Source organism: Nerophis ophidion, linkage group LG06 (genome assembly GCF_033978795.1).
Source record: "Nerophis ophidion isolate RoL-2023_Sa linkage group LG06, RoL_Noph_v1.0, whole genome shotgun sequence".
In the NCBI taxonomy this organism is placed as follows: domain Eukaryota; kingdom Metazoa; phylum Chordata; class Actinopteri; order Syngnathiformes; family Syngnathidae; genus Nerophis; species Nerophis ophidion.
This window is the reverse complement of record NC_084616.1, coordinates 1,157,153-1,180,608: the sequence shown is the minus strand read 5'-3', so window position 1 is coordinate 1,180,608 and position 23,456 is coordinate 1,157,153. Positions and strand designations below refer to the sequence as shown.

At 41.6% G+C, this 23,456-nt stretch overlaps 1 protein-coding gene across 1 annotated transcript in view; it reads right to left on the bottom strand.

Moving 5' to 3' along the window:
- The window catches only part of LOC133553969 (intermembrane lipid transfer protein VPS13D-like), a 172,781-nt gene that overhangs the window by 79,450 nt on the left and 69,875 nt on the right, over positions 1-23,456 (bottom strand). The window contains exons 22-32 of the mRNA XM_061902291.1: positions 21,196-21,346; positions 18,143-18,353; positions 17,833-18,080; positions 13,855-14,046; positions 13,663-13,789; positions 10,358-10,500; positions 8,821-8,951; positions 8,531-8,706; positions 8,329-8,452; positions 5,078-5,313; positions 4,901-5,003 (exon numbers count right to left, since the gene is read on the bottom strand). Of these exons, the coding sequence (XP_061758275.1) occupies positions 4,901-5,003; positions 5,078-5,313; positions 8,329-8,452; positions 8,531-8,706; positions 8,821-8,951; positions 10,358-10,500; positions 13,663-13,789; positions 13,855-14,046; positions 17,833-18,080; positions 18,143-18,353; positions 21,196-21,346 (1,842 nt within the window). The remainder of the gene's footprint in view (positions 1-4,900; positions 5,004-5,077; positions 5,314-8,328; positions 8,453-8,530; positions 8,707-8,820; positions 8,952-10,357; positions 10,501-13,662; positions 13,790-13,854; positions 14,047-17,832; positions 18,081-18,142; positions 18,354-21,195; positions 21,347-23,456) is intronic.

The window sequence follows — 23,456 nt, the reverse complement described above, 5'->3', positions numbered from 1 at the left end:
ACCAGTGTGAAGATAGGCATTAGACAAGATTAGTCAAGTCCTGCTTGTCTTGTCCTTAAATACCAGTGTAAAGATAGGCATTAGACGAGAGGATTAGTCAAGTCCTGCTTGTCTTGTCCTTAAATACCAGTGTAAAGATAGGCATTAGACGAGAGGATTAGTCAAGTCCTGCTTGTCTTGTCCTTAAATACCAGTGTAAAGATAGGCATTAGACAAGAGGATTAGTCAAGTCCTGCTTGTCTTGTCCTTAAATACCAGTGTAAAGATAGGCATTAGACGAGAGGATTAGTCAAGTCCTGCTTGTCTTGTCCTTAAATACCAGTGTAAAGATAGGCATTAGACAAGATTAGTCAAGTCCTGCTTGTCTTGTCCTTAAATACCAGTGTAAAGATAGGCATTAGACAAGATGATTAGTCAAGTCCTGCTTGTCTTGTCCTTAAATACCAGTGTAAAGATAGGCATTAGACAAGATGATTAGTCAAGTCCTGCTTGTCTTGTCCTTAAATACCAGTGTAAAGATAGGCATTAGACAAGATTAGTCAAGTCCTGTTTTCTTGTCCTTAAATACCAGTGTAAAGATAGGCATTAGACGAGAGGATTAGTCAAGTCCTGCTTGTCTTGTCCTTAAATACCAGTGTAAAGATAGGCATTAGACAAGATTAGTCAAGTCCTGCTTGTCTTGTCCTTAAATACCAGTGTAAAGATAGGCATTAGACGAGATTAGTCAAGTCCTGTTTGTCTTGTCCTTAAATACCAGTGTAAAGATAGGCATTAGACAAGATTAGTCAAGTCCTGCTTGTCTTGTCCTTAAATACCAGTGTAAAGATAGGCATTAGACAAGATTAGTCAAGTCCTGTTTTCTTGTCCTTAAATACCAGTGTAAAGATAGGCATTAGACGAGAGGATTAGTCAAGTCCTGCTTGTCTTGTCCTTAAATACCAGTGTAAAGATAGGCATTAGACAAGATTAGTCAAGTCCTGCTTGTCTTGTCCTTAAATACCAGTGTAAAGATAGGCATTAGACAAGATTAGTCAAGTCCTGTTTTCTTGTCCTTAAATACCAGTGTAAAGATAGGCATTAGACAAGATTAGTCAAGTCCTGTTTTCTTGTCCTTAAATACCAGTGTAAAGATAGGCATTAGACAAGATTAGTCAAGTCCTGTTTTCTTGTCCTTAAATACCAGTGTAAAGATAGGCATTAGACAAGATTAGTCAAGTCCTGCTTGTCTTGTCCTTAAATACCAGTGTAAAGATAGGCATTAGACGAGATTAGTCAAGTCCTGTTTGTCTTGTCCTTAAATACCAGTGTAAAGATAGGCATTAGACAAGATTAGTCAAGTCCTGCTTGTCTTGTCCTTAAATACCAGTGTAAAGATAGGCATTAGACAAGATTAGTCAAGTCCTGCTTGTCTTGTCCTTAAATACCAGTGTAAAGATAGGCATTAGACAAGATTAGTCAAGTCCTGTTTTCTTGTCCTTAAATACCAGTGTAAAGATAGGCATTAGACAAGATTAGTCAAGTCCTGCTTGTCTTGTCCTTAAATACCAGTGTAAAGATAGGCATTAGACAAGATTAGTCAAGTCCTGTTTTCTTGTCCTTAAATACCAGTGTAAAGATAGGCATTAGACGAGAGGATTAGTCAAGTCCTGCTTGTCTTGTCCTTAAATACCAGTGTAAAGATAGGCATTAGACAAGATTAGTCAAGTCCTGCTTGTCTTGTCCTTAAATACCAGTGTAAAGATAGGCATTAGACGAGATGGTTAGTCAAGTCCTGCTTGTCTTGTCCTTAAATACCAGTGTAAAGATAGGCATTAGACAAGATGGTTAGTCAAGTCCTGCTTGTCTTGTCCTTAAATACCAGTGTAAAGATAGGCATTAGACAAGATTAGTCAAGTCCTGTTTTCTTGTCCTTAAATACCAGTGTAAAGATAGGCATTAGACGAGAGGATTAGTCAAGTCCTGCTTGTCTTGTCCTTAAATACCAGTGTAAAGATAGGCATTAGACAAGATTAGTCAAGTCCTGCTTGTCTTGTCCTTAAATACCAGTGTAAAGATAGGCATTAGACGAGATGGTTAGTCAAGTCCTGCTTGTCTTGTCCTTAAATACCAGTGTAAAGATAGGCATTAGACGAGAGGATTAGTCAAGTCCTGCTTGTCTTGTCCTTAAATACCAGTGTAAAGATAGGCATTAGACAAGATTAGTCAAGTCCTGTTTGTCTTGTCCTTAAATACCAGTGTAAAGATAGGCATTAGACAAGATTAGTCAAGTCCTGTTTGTCTTGTCCTTAAATACCAGTGTGAAGATAGGCATTAGACAAGATTAGTCAAGTCCTGCTTGTCTTGTCCTTAAATACCAGTGTGAAGATAGGCATTAGACAAGATTAGTCAAGTCCTGCTTGTCTTGTCCTTAAATACCAGTGTAAAGATAGGCATTAGACGAGAGGATTAGTCAAGTCCTGCTTGTCTTGTCCTTAAATACCAGTGTAAAGATAGGCATTAGACAAGAGGATTAGTCAAGTCCTGCTTGTCTTGTCCTTAAATACCAGTGTAAAGATAGGCATTAGACGAGAGGATTAGTCAAGTCCTGCTTGTCTTGTCCTTAAATACCAGTGTAAAGATAGGCATTAGACAAGATGGTTAGTCAAGTCCTGCTTGTCTTGTCCTTAAATACCAGTGTAAAGATAGGCATTAGACAAGATTAGTCAAGTCCTGTTTGTCTTGTCCTTAAATACCAGTGTAAAGATAGGCATTAGACAAGATGGTTAGTCAAGTCCTGCTTGTCTTGTCCTTAAATACCAGTGTAAAGATAGGCATTAGACAAGATTAGTCAAGTCCTGTTTGTCTTGTCCTTAAATACCAGTGTAAAGATAGGCATTAGACGAGATGATTAGTCAAGTCCTGTTTGTCTTGTCCTTAAATACCAGTGTAAAGATAGGCATTAGACGAGATGATTAGTCAAGTCCCGCTTGTCTTGTCCTTAAATACCAGTGTGACCTTCAACTGGATTTCACAAGGTGGACATCAATCAAACATCAAGAACAAAAGATGGACCCAAGTTTAGATGGTTCATGCACCACAGGAACTGTACCCTGATGTTCCAGGCCCTATTTCACTCTTTCTTGGCAGTTAGATGCTTTATGTTCTTTTTCCATTGTTTGAAGCTACATGCCAAGTGTAAGCATCCAAACCAATTGGGGATGCAGAATTCCCACTCGAACAGTATAGACCTTTATTGGATGTTTTCAAAGGGACCGTAGTCAGACCAATGTGGTGTGTACATGATGCAAGGCAAGAGCGCTAACACCACACCACCTTAGCCGCGCTCACCCTTTAGAGCACAGCTGGGACTTCCTGCCACTAAACCTGCAGAAAATACTTCTTTACATTTTCACACTTTGCACTATTTTCTAACAATTTATGAAGCATTTCTTAAATATTCATGATTTTTAAGAGCTTATTGTTGAGTGTTCAACATGATTTTAAAATTGTCTTTACTTGGAAATTCTGCCTTGATAGCTGAGGGGATTATAATGAGAGGAAGTTACATTTCAAATATAATATATTTTCCTTATTTTCAATAGGTCATAAAACATGTCAATAAATATTGATATCTCACGATTTAATAATAATATTACACAATTATTGCAAAAAAAAAAAAAAATGTTCATAGTTAAATAAGAATAAGAGGGCAAATTCATGTTACACAGCCGTTATTTCCTGGCACTAAACCTACAGAAAATTGTTCTTCTCAGGTTTCTCTGTTTACATTTTCACACTTTGCACTATTTTCTTACACTTTATCAAGCATTTCTTAAATATTCATGATTTTTAAGAGCTTACTGTTAAGTGTTCAATGTGATTTTACTATTTTGTTTACTTGGAAATTCATGCTTTCCTTTCTGACTTGATAGAAAAGAGATTATGATCAGAGGAAGTTACATTTCAAATATAATATATTTTACTTATTTTCCATAGAAAAGGTCAATATCGACATCTCCCCATATAATAATAATATTAAATAATTATTGCATTAAAAAAATAATTTTTATAATTAAATAAGAATAAGAAGGCAAATTCATGTTACACAGCCGTTAATCAGAGGAAGATTACATTTCAAATATAATATACTTTCCTTATTTTCCATAGGTCATAGAAAATGTCAATATCGATATCTCCCAATATAATAATAATATTAAATAATTTTTGCATTAAAACAATAATTTTCATAGTTAAATAAGAATAATATAGGGCAAATTCATGTAACACAGCCGTTAAGTAGAGCAGTGGTCCCCAACCACCGGGCCGCGGAAGAATTTTTTAGAAAAGAAAAAAAGAAAATAAAAAATATATATTTTCTTAATTAAATCAATATAAAAAAACACAATATACACTTACAATTAGTGCAAAAACCTCCCTTTTTCATGACAAAAACGTCCCTTTTTATGACAAAGAAGAAAAAATAAAAATAAAATAAGGACCCAACCTAACCACCCCCCCCCCCAGGGCCGCGGGACAAATTATTAAGCGTAGACCGGTCCGCGGATACAAAAAGGTTGGGGACCACTGACTTAGAGGAAGGTTAGATTTCTAATAATGTTTACATTTCATGTTTCTCCTGCTCCTTATTTCACATAGGTCATAGAAAATATGAATAACAATAACAGTTTTCAGCCGTATCGCCCAGCCTTATTGGAGCTTAGGAATAAAATAAAAAGTGTATCGGTTACTGAAGCTACTTTTTTTAATGTTATCAGACTGATGTGTATGACATCATTCTCTACAGCTGTCTACCCCAATATAACCAATTATTAACAGTCAGTAAGTGCATACTTCATTATTTTCTGCACAATAAGTGTGAAAATGTTGATGAATACACTACTTGGGAATCTGGTGAGAATACCTTCTTCTTCAAGATGACCCTCTGTGTCTTGGTGTCCACATCAAGAACCAACTCAGCACAAGTTACCAGATGTTTCTTGCCAACTCGTCTCCTGCCAGCGCTCCTGCGTCACAGAAGAGAAAAGCAGCTTGCTGGTTACATGCTGAGAACATTCCCAAGTGTGTGGAAGATGCCTACTGTGAGAAGGTGTGGGTGGCTGCGATGTAGATGAAGTTCTCGTAGTAGAGCTTGTTGTATTCTCGGAAGAAGTTCATGTCAGCCGTGACCTCCGAAGACCCGGCACCTTTCACGGTGAGAGTCAGGTACGGCGGCAGTGTTGGTTCGTCACAGGCGTAGTCCAGTTCTGAGTCGGCCTTCACCTCGGTGTGCAGCTTGATGTCCACCACGCCGTGCTGCCAGAACTGGATCGGAACCTGAAGGGGTTGAAAGAAAAAAAAAAACAGGTATGAGAGTCTTGGAATGGTTGACTGAGAAGAGTCTGACTCCACTTCCAGCCAGGCCAGTTGAGTAAGTGAAGTGTGTCGTCAGGATGTTCCAAGACAGGACACATCTGGACGTGTCGGACACTGCTGGGACTATCCTTAAATTGGACTCATGATACCAGAAGGACTAAGGTTGTTCAATATAGTGGTACTAGTGTAGTATGGACGTACTAATGAATAAAAAACGCTCCTATACTTTGTTTGAAAAGTAACACTTCCCCATTTTTTTCTGTCATGGAAGCGCGCACGCACGCACGCACGCACGCACGCACGCACGCACGCACGCACGCACGCACGCACGCACGCACGCACGCACGCACGCACGCACGCACGCACGCACGCACGCACGCACGCACGCACGCACGCACGCACGCACGCACGCACGCACGCACGCACGCACGCACGCACGCACGCACGCACGCACGCACGCACGCACGCACGCACGCACGCACGCACGCACGCACGCACGCACGCACGCACGCACGCACACACACACACACACACACACACACACACACACACACACACACACACACAGAGACTAAGGGTGAAGTGATTGTCAGAATAATTGTATTGTTTTCCCATGAGTTCAGGTTGACCTGCGAGAAGATAAAAGCTGTCTTCGTCCTTATCAAGCAAAAGGCTTGTAAACTTCCACTGTGTGCGATGGGATGCGACGTGGAGGTGTCGGTTTCCCTGATCTATTGGACAGCCAAAAGAAGAAATTGTCATGACCCGAGCTTTACAAAACAGAGAGGGAGCAGAACCTGACACCGCTCCAGGCACCTTTTCTTTAAACTGTTTATGACTGAGTGCAGCAGCTGTTTATGACCACCCTCCCCTTAGAAACAGCTGCAGCCATGTAATCAGGAAATGCCCAAATAAACAAGGAGGCTGGGAGCTCCCTCCTCAGGGCGGCGGGGCGACATTGTACGAGGGTACAAGTGCACACGCTGTCCATCCATCCATCCATCCATTTTCTACCGCTTATTCCCTTTGAGGGGGTGGGGGGCGCTGGTGCCTATCTCAGCTACAATCGGGCGGAAGGGGTGTACACCCTGGACAAGTAGCCACCTCATCACAGGGCCAACACAGATAGACAACATTCACACACTAGGGACCATTTAGTGTTGCCAATCAACCTATCCCCAGGTGCATGTCTTTGGAGGTGGGAGGGGCCTACCCCCAGGTGCATGTCTTTGGAGGTGGGAGGGGCCTACCCCCAGGTGCATGTCTTTGGAGGTGGGAGGGGCCTATCCCCAGGTGCATGTCTTTGGAAGTGGGAGGGTTCTATTCCCAGGTGCATGTCTTAGGAAGTGGGAGGGGCCTATCCTCAGGTGCATGTCTTTGGAGGTGGGAGGGTTCTATTCCCAGGTGCATGTCTTTGGAGGTGGGAGGGGCCTACCCCCAGGTGCATGTCTTTGGAAGTGGGAGGGTTCTATTCCCAGGTGCATGTCTTAGGAAGTGGGAGGGGCCTATCCTCAGGTGCATGTATTTGGAGGTGGGAGGGTTCTATTCCCAGGTGCATGTCTTTGGAGGTGGGAGGGGCCTATCCCCAGGTGCATGTCTTTGGAGGTGGGAGGGGCCTATCCTCAGGTGCATGTATTTGGAGGTGGGAGGGTTCTATTCCCAGGTGCATGTCTTTGGAGGTGGGAGGGGCCTATCCCCAGGTGCATGTCTTTGGAGGTGGGAGGGGCCTACCCCCAGGTGCATGTCTTTGGAGGTGGGAGGGGCCTACCCCCAGGTGCATGTCTTTGGAGGTGGGAGGGGCCTACCCCCAGGTGCATGTCTTTGGAAGTGGGAGGAAGCCGGAGTACCCGGAGGGAACCCACGCATTCACGGGGAGAACATGCAAACTCAACACAGAAAGATCCCAAGCCCGGGATTGAACCCTGACTACTCAGGACCTTTTGTATTGTGAGGCAGACGCACTAACCCCTCTGCCACCGTGAAGCCCACACTCTCCTTATTGAGCTAAATTGAATCCTGTCTCTGTTTAATTTCCTTTGCTTCTTGTCTTGTCTAATAGATGTCATCGGTGTTTGAACCTGACAGTTATAACACTGAAACACCCTCAGGAAGAGGTGCTTTAAGACATGACTAGCTAGCTAGCAGCTAACATCCATCCACGTATGTACAGTATATATATATATATATATATCTTTGGGTGTCCCACGATTCGATTCAATATCGATTATTGGGGTATCAATTCGATTATATAACGATTTTTTTCGATTCAACGCGATTCTCGATTCAAAAACGATATTTTTCCAATCCAAAAGGATTGTGTATTCATTCAATACATAGATTTCAGCAGGATCTACCCCAGTCTGCTGACATGCTAGCAGAGTAGTAGATTTAAAAAAAAAAAGCTTTTATAATTGTAAAGGACAATGTTTTATCAACTGATTGCAATAATGTAAATTAGTTTTAACTATTAAACAAACCAAAAATATGCCTTATTTTATCTTTGTGCAAACATTGGACACAGTGTGTTGTCCAGCTTATGAGATGCCATGCAAGTGTAAGCCACTGTGACACTATTGTTCTTTTTGATTATTTTTATAAATGTCTAATGATAATGTCAATGAGGGATTTTTAATCACTGCTATGCTGAAATGATAACTAATATTGATACTGTTGCTGATAATATTCATTTTTGTTTCACTACTTTCGGTTTGTTCTGTGTGGTGTTTGTGTCTCCTCTCAATTGCTCTGTTTATTGCAGTTCTGAGTGTTGCTGGGTCTGCTTTGCTTTTGGAATTGGATTGCATTGTTATGGTATATTTTTAAAAATGAGAATTCGAATCAATTTTTTCCCACAACCCCAAACATATATATATATATATATATATATAAAGTTACTTTGGCCACCAGCTAGAGGTTATGAGCTCAATGCGTCCCCCCAGTCCCAAAGTTGACACCCCTGCCTAAAAGCATGCGTACCTCAGAGATGTTGTGGATACGGAAAGGTGGGGGCAGTTGGTCAGTGTCAGTGAAGGAGACCTGGTAGGTGGCTCCCTTAATGGTGATCTCCGTCCGCAGGAAGAAGCAATTCCCCATGGTGTCCCTTTTCCAAGAAAGATTGACTGGACCATCAGTCCCTGCATGGACGTCAATGGGAGGGTCGGGGACGACTGTTCCTCACCTCATGTTGACGTGAAAGGACTTTGGTTTGTTGACCTCAAAGCCTCCTGACCAGGTGCAGGTGGGGGAGTCCATCAGGCGCACACACAGCAACTGGTCATAGTCATTCCTGGGCCAGTGGAAGACCACGCTGGAGCCCGGCAGGGTGGAGATGTAACCCTCGGGGTTGGCAGTCCCCTGGGAAGAAACCCAGAACATGGATTTACAGTAGAACCACCGTGTCACCTCAGAGTGTAAAGAAGCCCTTTCTTGACTTCAAGTAAAGACCACACATGGCGGGTCATTGCTTACCTTTCCCCGGGCAAACTCCCGCTGAGCAAAAGCCAGCTTGTGTGAGGAGCTGTTGTCCAGCAAGTAGCGGGGGGCAAAGGTCACAATGTGAGTGTCTCGGTAGCGTCCCTTTCCGTTCCGCACACTGATACCTGTTCAGGTAAGGCGCTTCAGTCAGAGCGGGACTAAACATGCAGCGAGATGGACGTGTGCGTGTTGAAAATGTCATCAGGGAAATTGTGAAAAAGTCTTTTTATAAGATGTATTTGCCAAAGGAATGAAGTCTAGGCCCACGCGACATGGAGATTGACGGAGACAGATATCTACATATCTACAAGAGTTATTTCTTATTTCCATAGTCATACTTGAAAACAGCTAGTGTTTTTCCATTTGTGCTCTTTATGGTTGTCTGCTAAGGAAACTGCATGTGTTAACCTTGAAGCTGTAGGAATGTGAGGACTAGCCATAACTCCCTTCTTATCTCTCCCTGTCCTAGACTTAGAAGAAGAACAGATATGTGGATTCGTTCCGGTGGGTGTGGGGGAGATAGTGGGGAAGAGAGCGCCTCCGTAGGGTTTGTCAGATCAACTAGGCGATACAAATTGAATGTGTTGTTTTTTAGGTTGGTCTCTCCAAAACTTTGGAATAAATTGCAAAATACCTATTCTGTTCTGGGTGTTCATTTAAAATCAGTTTATGTGTCATCAAAAGAACTTGGGATTGACCAGCAACTTAAATTCCCTCGGAGGAACATCTGGTCTGAACACAACAAGACCAATCCTCCTTCTCAGGCTGCTGGCAGAGAACCCGCAGGAAGCTGCTCACCATCGGAGAAAAGATGAATCTGTCCGGCTTCTCACTGACACTTTGGTTATGTTTTAGTTTTTCCTCTGTTTGGGTTTTATTTCCTGTCAGCGCTCTTATTTTGATTCTTTTTCCTGCACGTCTCCCCGTAAGTTTTACCTGTGATGAGACCGCACTTTTCTGGGAAAGAATGCCAAAGCCGACTTATTTCACAGCGGAGAAGACTCTCTTTCCTTCAGCAGCGACTCTTTCAAACGCGCACACACGGCCCCTCCCCCTGACCCCTTTCTTCTCTCCCTCCGTCTCCTCCTTTCCTTTAACATTGTTAATGTAAGTAGATTGTCCTTTTTTAAATGTTAGTTATTGTAGCAAAATGCTTGTTAAAGTTAAGAATGATTGTATTTCTGATTGTTTGTGAGGGCACCAAAGGGACTTCTGTGTTGGCAAAGCAGCGCAGACAAAGGACAGCATCTTGTTGTTGTTTTTGTAGCTAGTTCATTAAGAGATTGTTGATCTCTCACCTCCTTGTTATGTTTTCTTGACACACAGTACTGCATAACACTTGATCGTGTATGAAGTGTACACACCTGAAGTAAAATATAAACTGGAACCCATTATTCATACTTACTTTGTTTCTAATAGAGAAATCTGCTTCGCAATGCAAACTTCTATTTATGAACCTTGTTCAAGAACCAAATGAGTTCGTAAGTCCTGAAATGAGTACCTACTTGGCGATAATGGCGGGAGTACTTACCAATGTTGTAGATGAGGCCAGGCCTGTTACCATGCTGGATGACCTTCACGGCCCGGACTCCACTTCCTCCATCCAGGGAGAAACCTTGGCACCAGCCTGGAACGCCGTCTGGATGGATCCCCTTCCCGACCCGCATAGTACACCTGGGTTTTAGAGAGGAGGAAAGGAAACGTTCCCAAAATGATGAGCTTGGTTTTTGTCTCCAGGGTAGACTTCAGGCTGCAGGTGTCAAAGTCGGGGCCTGGGGGGCCAGGTCTGGCCTGTCACATCATTTACTGGACCCTTGACCTTTTCTTACTCAATGGATTTGTTCTTTTCATTTTGACAGAACAAAGACATGTACTGCATGCAATTTTATTCAATATTAAAGTCCTACTGAAATGAGATGTTCTTATTTAAACGGGGATAGCAGCTCCATTCTATGTGTCATACTTCATCATTTCGCAATGTTGCCATATTTTTGCTGAAAGGATTTAGTAGAGAACATCCACGATAAAGTTGGCAACATTTGGTCGCTAATAAAAAAAAGCCTTGCCTGTACCGGAAGTAGCAGACGATGTGCGCGTGATGTCACGGGTTGTGGAGCTCCTCACATCTGAACATTGTTTACAATCATGGCCACCAGCAGTGAGAGCGATTCGGACCGAGAAAGCGACAGTTTCCCCATTAATTTGAGCGAGGGGGAAAGATTTGTGGATGAGGAAAGTGAGAGTGAAAGACTAGAAAAAATATTTTAAAAAATAAAAAAAGGCCAGAACAGTGGGAGCGATTCAGATGTTATTAGACACATTTACTAGGATAATTCCGGAAAATCCCTTATCTGCTTATTGTGTTACTAGTGTTTTAGTGAGATTATATGGTCGTACCTGAAAGTCGGAGGGGTGTGGTGACCGCCAGTGTCTCCGTGGGAAGCCACATTTCTCGATAAGGCAGCCGGGCTGAGATTTTTTTTTTTCCCCCTCCTCCAAACTTCTTTTTTAAAATGTAAAATAAATATCTGATTGACTTATGATTTCATTAAATTAGACATTGTAAAAATGGCAATAGATTTTATGATAAAAAAAACAAAAAAAAACGGTCTGCTTAGTCAGCAGAATTTTACTGTTAAAAAACATAGTACCGTTTTTTTCCCCTAGTTACAGTAATACTCTGTAAAAACAACAACAATGGATTTTACGATTAAAAACTGGCCACACTGTTGCCAGTGGCCATAACACCTAGTGGACGGCCCTGGTTTAGGTACTGGTACTAACTTCAATAGCCTGGTTTAGGCACTGGTACTAACTTACATAGCCTGGTTTAGGCACTGGTACTAACTTACATAGCCTGGTTCAGGCACTGGTACTAACTTATATAGCCTGGTTTAGACACTGGTACTAACTTATATAGCCTGGTTTAGACACTGGTACTAACTTACATAGCCTGGTTCAGGCACTGGTACTAACTTACATAGCCTGGTTCAGGCACTGGTACTAACTTATATAGCCTGGTTTAGACACTGGTACTAACTTATATAGCCTGGTTTAGACACTGGTACTAACTTACATAGCCTGGTTCAGGCACTGGTACTAACTTACATAGCCTGGTTTAGACACTGGTACTAACTTATATAGCCTGGTTTAGACACTGGTACTAACTTATATATCCTGGTTTAGACACTGGTACTGACTTATATAGCCTGGTTTAGACACTGGTACTAACTTATATATCCTGGTTTAGACACTGGTACTAACTTATATAGCCTGGTTTAGACACTGGTGCTAACTTATATAACCTGGTTTAGACACTGGTACTAGCTTACATAGCCTGGTTTAGACACTGATACTAACTTATATAGCCTGGTTTAGACACTGGTACTAACTTATATATCCTGGTTTAGACACTGGTACTAACTTATATAGCCTGGTTTAGACACTGGTACTAACTTATATATCCTGGTTTAGACACTGGTACTAACTTACATAGCCTGGTTTAGACACTGGTACTAACTTACATAGCCTGGTTTAGACACTGGTACTAACTTACATAGCCTGGTTTAGGCACTGGTACTAACTTACATAGCCTGGTTTAGACACTGGTACTAACTTACATAGCCTGGTTTAGACACTGGTACTAACTTACATAGCCTGGTTTAGGCACTGGTACTAACTTACATAGCCTGGTTTAGACACTGGTACTAACTTATATAGCCTGGTTTAGACACTGGTACTAACTTACATAGCCTGGTTTAGACACTGGTACTAACTTACATAGCCTGGTTCAGGCACTGGTACTAACTTACATAGCCTGGTTCAGGCACTGGTACTAACTTATATAGCCTGGTTTAGACACTGGTACTAACTTATATAGCCTGGTTTAGACACTGGTACTAACTTACATAGCCTGGTTCAGGCACTGGTACTAACTTACATAGCCTGGTTTAGACACTGGTACTAACTTATATAGCCTGGTTTAGACACTGGTACTAACTTATATATCCTGGTTTAGACACTGGTACTAACTTATATAGCCTGGTTTAGACACTGGTACTAACTTATATATCCTGGTTTAGACACTGGTACTAACTTATATAGCCTGGTTTAGACACTGGTGCTAACTTATATAACCTGGTTTAGACACTGGTACTAGCTTACATAGCCTGGTTTAGACACTGATACTAACTTATATAGCCTGGTTTAGACACTGGTACTAACTTATATATCCTGGTTTAGACACTGGTACTAACTTATATAGCCTGGTTTAGACACTGGTACTAACTTATATATCCTGGTTTAGACACTGGTACTAACTTACATAGCCTGGTTTAGACACTGGTACTAACTTACATAGCCTGGTTTAGACACTGGTACTAACTTACATAGCCTGGTTTAGGCACTGGTACTAACTTACATAGCCTGGTTTAGACACTGGTACTAACTTACATAGCCTGGTTTAGACACTGGTACTAACTTATATAGCCTGGTTTAGACACTGGTACTAACTTATATAGCCTGGTTTAGACACTGGTACTAACTTACATAGCCTGGTTTAGGCACTGGTACTAACTTACATAGCCTGGTTTAGACACTGGTACTAACTTATATAGCCTGGTTTAGACACTGGTACTAACTTACATAGCCTGGTTTAGACACTGGTACTAACTTATATAGCCTGGTTTAGACACTGGTGCTAACTTACATAGCCTGGTTTAGACACTGGTACTAACTTATATAGCCTGGTTTAGACACTGGTACTAACTTACATAGCCTGGTTTAGACACTGGTACTAACTTATATAGCCTGGTTTAGACACTGGTACTAACTTACATAGCCGGCTGCTCCTTGTCGGTGTAGCAGAAGAGTAACGGGCTGAGACTTCGGGCCAGTTCATGCTCATCAAACTGGCCTGCAGCATCCACTTTGCCGTTGTCTTGTCTGAAAATTAAGGGAAGGCCTAAAAAAAAAAGACCAGGTTTTAACAAGTGACCAAGTCCACTTCCAAAGGGTGTTGGGTCCAACCTGTCTTGTTGATCAGCCAATAGGGGGCAGAGATGAGGATCTTCAGCGCCCCCTGGGCCCGCAGAATGATGCGGATGGTGAGGCAGAGCAGACGCTTGTTGGTGTCGTACAGCCTCATCCGGACCACATAGTTCTGGGTTCCCGGGGGAATGAGCAGCTCTTTGCACAGCGGGAAGTTCTCAAACAGCACACCTGAAAAAGGTTCCAGGAATATTCAAAGCTGGAAACTATCCATGGGAATTAAAGGGACTAAACATTGAATGCAACATGCTAGATCTTGCAGCAAATGAATGGGACTAAACATTGAATGCAACACGCTAGATCTTGCAGCAAATGAATGGGACTAAACATTGAATGCAACATGCTAGATCTTGCAGCAAATGAATGGGACTAAACATTGAATGCAACATGCTAGATCTTGCAGCAAATGAATGGGACTAAACATTGAATGCAACATGCTAGATCTTGCAGCAAATGAATGGGACTAAACATTGAATGCAACATGCTAGTTCTTGCAGCAAATGAATGGGACTAAACATTGAATGCAACATGCTAGATCTTGCAGCAAATGAATGGGACTAAACATTGAATGCAACATGCTAGATCTTGCAGCAAATGAATGAGACTAAACATTGAATGCAACATGCTAGATCTTGCAGCAAATGAATGGGACTAAACATTGAATGCAACATGCTAGATCTTGCAGCAAATGAATGGGACTAAACATTGAATGCAACATGCTAGATCTTGCAGCAAATGAACGGGACTAAACATTGAATGCAACATGCTAGATCTTGCAGCAAATGAATGGGACTAAACATTGAATGCAACATGCTAGATCTTGCAGCAAATGAATGGGACTAAACATTGAATGCAACATGTTAGATCTTGCAGCAAATGAATGGGACTAAACATTGAATGCAACATGCTAGATCTTGCAGCAAATGAATGGGACTAAACATTGAATGCAACATGCTAGATCTTGCAGCAAATGAATGGGACTAAACATTGAATGCAACATGTTAGATCTTGCAGCAAATGAATGGGACTAAACATTGAATGCAACATGCTAGATCTTGCAGCAAATGAATGGGACTAAACATTGAATGCAACATGCTAGATCTTGCAGCATGATTATTAGCTAAAACAAACTGATTTCATGCAAATTCAGTAGAATTTCAACCCTGCACTGTGCATTCCTCCATCACATGCTGGGATAATTGTCAGCATGCTACACACTACAGCAGGACTATTGAGGCCACACTAGTATTTGAGCTGAAGGACAGGTAAGTGTTGATGATATTACTGGGGTAAATATATTTGATGTATGGTATTGAAGTGTAATAGATGTGTAATTACTTGTTACTGTATGACTGTAGACTACTCCAGCAGACTAGCTGTTCCTCTACTTCTTACATGATTTTGGGGCCAATATCTCTAGCTAGCTAGGTTTATGTACCAACATAATGAACCCAAAATATTTCTCTGTTAGCCCTGATGCTAATTTTCTCTATGTTAAATCCCACTCATTTATGCTAACAAAGTTAGCAATCCGAATGGACCTTTTTTGTGATGTGTAAAGTTGAAGTAGAAAATAGTAAATGAAAAGGTGTAGTTTCCTCTACAAGAACGTAGCTTATAGTTTGAGTTAGCATGCTGATTGACTCTTCATTTATTCATCTAGCCCAGGGGTGCCCATTACGTCGATCGCGAGCTACCAGTCGACCGCGGGGGGTGTGTCAGTCGATCTCCAGCCAGGCTTTTAAAAAAAGTAGACCTAAAAATGAGTGATCATCAATCTTCACCAAGACGTCACTTAAATGACATTCACGGTACCGGAGGGTCTTGTGAGATGACGCTGGCTGCTGCAAGATCATTATTATGAAAATATGACCGAGAGGAAGGCGAGAAACACTTTTTATTTCAACAGACTCTCGCGCCGTACCTTCCGTCAAAACTCTAAAGGCCGACTGCACATTTCCTATCTTCACAATAAAAGCCCTGCTTCATGCTGCTTGCGCTAACTAAATACAGAGTCTCAGAAAACTGGCGTGCACAAGCGATCCCTCAGAAAGCTGGCGTGCACATCACTTGTGCACGCCAGCTTTCCGAGACTCTTATTTTGTTAGCGCAGGCAGCATGAAGCAGGGCTTTTATTGTGAAGATAGGAAATGTGCAGTCGGCCTTTAGAGTTTTGACGGAAGTCTGTTGAAATAAAAAGTGTTTCTCGCCTTCCTCTCTGTCATTTTTTCATAATAATGAACTGGCAGCAGCCAGCGTCATCTCACAAGACCCTCGGGTGCCGTGAATGTCAATCAAGCAAGCTACGGAATTTGCCGCCAATGTTTTTCTTGCCAAAAACCAACCACTTTCATGTGGTATTGTACAGAAAGGACAACTTTTTTTCTCCTCCATTTGAAAATGTGGGCGTTATCATCACTACTGTCTGATTCCAATCAATGCAAGTCATCAGAATCAGGTAATACACCAACTTATATTCTTGTCTTTGTGAAAGAAAGACATCTATGTGTGTTAAACATGCTTGTATTATCATTAAACACATTTAACTTGTTTACAAAAATGTCTCTTTCATAAATAAATAAATATAAATGATATATATAAATGAGGTAGATCCCCTCGAGTTGGTCAATTGAAAAGTAGCTCGCCTGCAGAAAAAGTGTGGGCACCCCTGATCTAGCCCATAGGTGTCAAACTCTGGCCCGCGGGCCAAATTTGGCCCTTGAGGCAATATCAAATGAACATTAGAGCTGGCCCGCCGGTGTTATACAGTGGTGCCGCTCTAACACCGCATTCACCGATTTCCTGGGAGACTCTCGAATTTCAGTGCCCCTCCCGAAAATCTGTCGGTGCAACCATTCTCCCGAATTCCACCTGGACAACAATATTGGGGGTGTGCCTTAAAGGCACTGCCTTCAGCGTCCCCCTACAACCTGTCGTCAAGTCTGTTTTCCCTCCTCACAAACAGCGTGCCGGCCCAGTCACGTAATATATGTGGCTTCTACACACATGTAAGTAAATGGAAGGCATACTTGATCAACAGCCATACAGTTCACACTGAGGGTGGCCATATAAACAACTTTAACACTGTTACAAATATGCGCCACACTGTGAATCCACACCAAACAAGAATGACCAACACATTTCGGGAGAACATCCGCACCGTAACACAACATAAACACAACAGAACAAATACCCAGAACCCCTTGCAGCCCCAACTCTTCCGGACCGCTACAATATACACCACCCCTCCCCGCTACCAACAAACCCTGCCCACCTGAGCCCCGACATTAACTGAGCAGTAAAATGGCCTGAATGGTTGATTTATTCATTATTTTATTTTCAAATGTATTAAAAGATTAATTTGTTCAACCTCGGCCCACGGCTTTGTTCAGTTTTAAATTTTGGTCCACTCTGTGTTTGAGTTTGACACCCCTGGTCTAGCCTGTTTCTATTCATGTGTCCATCAGTCAAATATTTTGAAAGACTACTCTAAGTGTTTAGCTGACTATTTCTATCTGTGTGTGGCATTGCATTAGTCTTTTACAAGAATAAATCAAATACAAAGAGAAGGTGGACCCCGACTTGAAAAAGTTGAAAAACTTATTGGGGTGTTAGCATTTAGTGGTCAATTGTAGGGAATATGTACTGTACTGTGCAATCTACTAATAATATGTACTGTACTGTGCAATCTACTAATAATATGTACTGTACTGTGCAATCTACTAATAATATGTACTGTACTGTGCAATCTACTAATAATATGTACTGTACTGTGCAATCTACTAATAATATGTACTGTACTGTGCAATCTACTAATAATATGTACTGTACTGTGCAATCTACTAATAATATGTACTGTACTGTGCAATCTACTGATAAAAGTTTAAATCAATCAAAACATTGAAATGTGAGAAATCAGGGAAGAAAGCAGTGACTTGTTGGTGTTCCTTCCCTGACCTAGTTCCATGTTCTGGGACGTGTCCATGGCATGAAGCACGGCTTCTTTGCCGGGCTTCAGAGAGCCTTTGACGGAGGTTCCCTTCACGTAGTAGTTGATGTCGCAGGGCAGCAGGTTGGCCAGCACCACCGTGGGCAACAGAAAGATGGTGTGGCCCGGCTGGCGATAGATCTCCTTGGTGGTACCGGACACCTTCTTGGCAGGCCGCTGGTCAGGGTAGTGCTCTTTTTTGATGACCACGCAAAACCTGAAGGAGTTGCAGAGGAACCAGATGAGGGGGAAGCCCACAAGAAGGATCTGCTTCCGTACCTGAAGTTCCGCTTGAGGTCAAAGTCTGCTGACTGGCAATCCCTCCTGCTGCTGCTCAACTCTCCGGCTCGCTCCACACTGGTCCAGTGGATGGGAACTTTACAGAAGAACAGGCCCAGGCCCTTGGGCCGGGCCTGTAGACGCCATGAGGTCAGGTGGAGTGGAACCGCCAAGGCCTGGTTAGGCAATATAGGAGGCAACACCACAGGTTCTGTTGAGGCAAGGACACGTTTTGGTCTCTGGAACACTTTCATCTTCCCAAAACAATGGAACCTCCATCTAAAAAACCCTCGAAACTTACTAACTTTTCGGTTTACCAACATTTAGATGGCGCCAAATACGCATCTGTGTGCGAACTAGGGTTGTATGGTATACCGGTACTAGAATAGTAATAACATTAACAATAATAATGATAATAGATTTGATTTGTAAAAGCACTTTACATTGAGCAAACAACCTCAATGTGCAACAGTACATTTAAAAAAAACAACAACAACAACAACGCTCGAACCACAAATAGCTGTCCCCAAAAAGTAAAAAAAAATAGTAAAAAAAATTAAATTAAAAATAGAACAGCCTAGTAGCTAAACCAGGGGTAGGGAACCTATGGCTCTAGGACCAGATGTGGCTCTTTTGATGACTGCATCTGGCTCTCTGATAAATCTTAGCTGACATTGCTTAACAAGGTAAGTAATGAATAATTCCGCTGGTAATAACAGTGTCAAAAATAACGTTCAAAATACAAAACATTCTCATGCATTTTCATCCATCCATCTGGTTTCTACCGCACCTGTTCAAGAAGTCGCATTAATGGTAAGAACTATTTCATTTATTGTTGGTTAGCCTCAGAATAACAATGTTATTAAAAAGAATAAGAGACTTATTAAACTCTAAAAATGTTGGTCTTTCTTAAAAATGCACACATTTAGTTGTATTCAATGTTTAAAAAAAAAAAAAATATGGCTCTCACGGAAATACTTTAAAAAATATTTGGCTCGTATGGCTCTCTCAGCCAAAAAGGTTCCCGACCCCTGAGCTAGAACTAGCACACATACCTAAAACAGGCTGTTTTTAAGCCTTTTTTAAAAGCATCCACAGTCTGTGGTGCCCTCATGTGGTCAGGGAGAGCGTCCCACAGACTGGGAACAGAAAGCCCGGTCTACCATAGTTCGGAGCTTTGTCCTCAGAGGTTGGAGGACGTTAGTATCGCGATACCGATGAATCAAAAAGGGTACTATACTCTATTTGAAAAGTACCGCTTCCCCATTTATTTAACGGGCACGTCGTGGTCATTTCGTAACATTGCTGGTTTTACGAGCAGAGGAGCATGTTGGGCAGCGCACACACACAGAGTACTTACAAGCAGACACAGTGTGTAGACAGAAAAGGCAGAATGGACGCATTTTGGTGTAAAAAGTCAAGATAAAGGTGAAGTTCTAACACTGTTACACCCTCAAATCCATCCACAGTGTTTTAGCTACTTCTATATCACTAATCCTGGCATGGTGACAAAGTAAGTTTCTTACAAGTAGCATTATCACTGGAGGATGAGGAATAGCTAAACATGCTTCACTACACAGCCTAGGAGGATACAATAGCTCACCACTGTCACAATGTAAACAAACACCATGAGTGGATCTACACCTGACATCCACTGTGATGATACCAAGTACAGGAGTGTATCTAGTTGATACTACTATGAATACGTTGATAATTTTTAGCATCACAAAATCTTCTTTGGTTTTTTTCAAATTCATATAATGTTTATAAAGTCAGTAAATATGTCCCTGGACACATGAGGACTTTGAATATGACCAATGTATGATCCTGGAACTACTTGGTATTGGATCCACACCTAAATGTGTGGTATCATCCAAAACTAATGTCAAGTATCAGAGAAGAGAAGAATAAGTGATTATTACATTTGAACAGAAGTGCTGGGTGAACCTTTAAAGTGTTTCCTGCTGTTTGGAGCTTTAAACCAGCGTTCCGGCTTTTGCTCATTCGTAGCGTTTCTACTTGTGTTTTTTCATCCCTCATTCCAAGCAACGTTTGTAAGTTTTACAATATAACTAAAACAAGTCATACTTACTGAAGCGTCCCATGTGTGATGTCTGTAGGCGTGTTTTCATGCATATTCCTAGGTGCTAAAGTAATGCAATGAAGCTAGCGTTGTTAGCATTACTGTAGCTAATTTGCTAACATGTATACAAATGTCTGTGTTAGCCTTTTCTACTTGCAACGGCATTCTTTTTGTATTGTTTCACTTTCACAAATTTCTCAGTAAATTCACCAAAACGTCACCGTGGATTTATTGAGTCTGTTTAGCTGACTGGAAGGCTAGCTTGCGCAGCAAGTGGGTCATGACGAGGACTTCTGTTTTGTTTGATCAGCCGTTTTACTGCCCTGTTACAGACACCGTTTGGAAACAATGAAAGTATGTAAATATCGGCGTTCCATTTGATCATCCGTAGCGTTTCTACTAGTATGTTTTTTTTCATTCATCATTCCAAGAACGTTTGTAAGTTTTACAATATAACTAAAACAATCATTACTTAATAAACATTTACAAAATATTTTTGTGTCTATAAGTGAAGTGAATTATATTTCTATAGCGCTTTTCTCGAGTGACTCAAAACGCTTTACATAGTGAAAGCCAATATTTAAGTTATATTTTTAAAGCAGGGTGGGTGGCACAAGGACAGGTGGGCCAAGTGTCTTGCCCAAGGACACAACGGCAGTGACTAGGTTGGCAGAAGCAGGAATCGAACCTGGAACCCTCAAGTTGCTGGCACGGCCACTCTACCAATATAGAACACATTTCACAACATATGTATCTGCGACTTATAGTCTGGTGCCACTAAGATGCCGGAAAACATATTTAGTGGGTGTGGCTTATATATCGCTGTAGTCTGGAAAATACTGTATTCATGTTTCTTGTGGACTTCTTATTGACTACACAAACATTTCCATTTACAGACCGTGTTGAAGAAGCAAGAAAGTTCCTCGAGCGAGTTTCCACTGTGGCATGTTTGAATGTGTGAGTGTCGTACTGTCAGGGGCAGAGGGGCTGTCCAGTCTGATCTCCATGGCAACATCCAGCTGGTTCTTCAGAATGAGGGCAGATCTCACAGTTATCACCTTCCTGGCACTTCCCTCCATGGTGATGGAGAAGACCACTCTCACTGGAGGCAATGCTGAGAACTGAGAGAAAGTCATTTGATAAAAGGTAAACACACCTGTCAGAATAATTATAATTGTATACAAGTCATCACACAACTTTGTTTTCCCATGAGTTCAGGCTGCCCTGCGACAAGACAAAAGCTGTCTTTGGTCTTATCAAGTAAAAGCCTAATACATCTCCACTGTGTGTGATGGGATGTGACGTAGAGGTGTCGGTTTCCCTGATCTATTGGACAGCCACTGCAGACCTGACACCGCTCCAAGCACCTTTTCTTTAAACTGTTTATGACGCCCCTCCACTTAGAAACATATATATATATGCATGTGTATAAACATATATATGTATGTGTGTATATATATATACATTTATATATATACATATATGAGATGCTAGCATTAGGACTAACATAGCCATGTGGTGCTAGCATTAGGACTTACATAGACATGTGATGCTAGCATTAAGACTTACATAGACATGTGATCCTAGCATTAGGACTTACATAGACATGTGGTGCTAGCATTCGGACTTACATAGACATGTGATGCTAGCATTAGGACTTACATAGACATGTGATGCTAGCATTAGGACTTACATAGACATGTGATGCTATCATTAGGACTTACATAGACATGTGGTGCTAGCATTAGGACTTACATAGACATGTGGTGCTAGCATTAGCACTTACATAGACATGTGGTGCTAGCATTAGCACTTACATAGACATGTGGTGCTAGCATTAGGACTTACATAGACATGTGGTGCTAGCATTAGGACTTACACAGACATGTGATGCTAGCATTGGGACTTACATAGACATGTGATGCTAGCATTAGGACTTACATAGACATGTGGTGCTAGCATTAGGACTTACATAGACATGTGGTGCTAGCATTAGGACTTACATACACATGTGATGATAGCATCAGGACTTACATAGACATGTGGTGCTAGCATTAGGACTTACATAGACATGTGATGCTAGCATTAGGACTTACATAGACGTGGTGCTAGCATTAGGACTTACATAGACATGTGATGCTAGCATTAGGACTTACATAGATATGTGGTGCTAGCATTATGACTTACATAGTCATGTGGTGCTAGCATTAGGACTTACATAGACATGTGGTGCTAGCATTAGGACTTACATACACATGTGGTGCTAGCATTAGGACTTACATAGATAATGTGGTGCTAGCATTAGGACTTAACAAGTAATGTGGTGCTAGCATTAGGACTTACATAGACATGTGGTGCTAGCATTAGGACTTACATAGACGTGGTGCTAGCATTAGGACTTACATAGACATGTGATGCTAGCATTAGGACTTACATATATATGTGGTGCTAGCATTATAACTTACATAGTCATGTGGTGCTAGCATTAGGACTTACATAGACATGTGGTGCTAGCATTAGGACTTACATACACATGTGGTGTTAGCATTAGGACTTACATAGATAATGTGGTGCTAGCATTAGGACTTAACAAGTAATGTTGTGCTAGCATTAGGACTTACATAGACATGTGGTGCTAGCATTAGGACTTATATAGCCATGTGATGCTAGCATTAAGACTTACACAGACATGTGATCCTAGCATTAGGACTCACATAGATATGTGGTGCTAGCATTCGGACTTACATAGACATGTGATGCTAGCATTAGGACTTACATAGACATGTGATGCTAGCATTAGGACTTACATAGACATGTGATGCTAGCATTAGGACTTTCATAGACATGTGATGCTAGCATTAGGACTTACATAGACATGTGGTGCTAGCATTAGGACTTACATAGATATGTGATGCTAGCATTAGGACTTACATAGACATGTGGTGCTAGCATTAGGACTTACATAGATATGTGATGCTAGCATTAGGACTTACATAGACATGTGATGCTAGCATTAGGACTTACATAGACATGTGATGCTAGCATTAGGACTTACATAGACATGTGGTGCTAGCATTCGGACTTACATAGACATGTGGTGCTAGCATTACGACTTACACAGACATGTGGTGCTAGCATTAGGACTTACATAGACATGTGGTGCTAGCATTAGGACTTACATAGACATGTGGTGCTAGCATTAGGACTTACATACACATGTGGTGCTAGCAT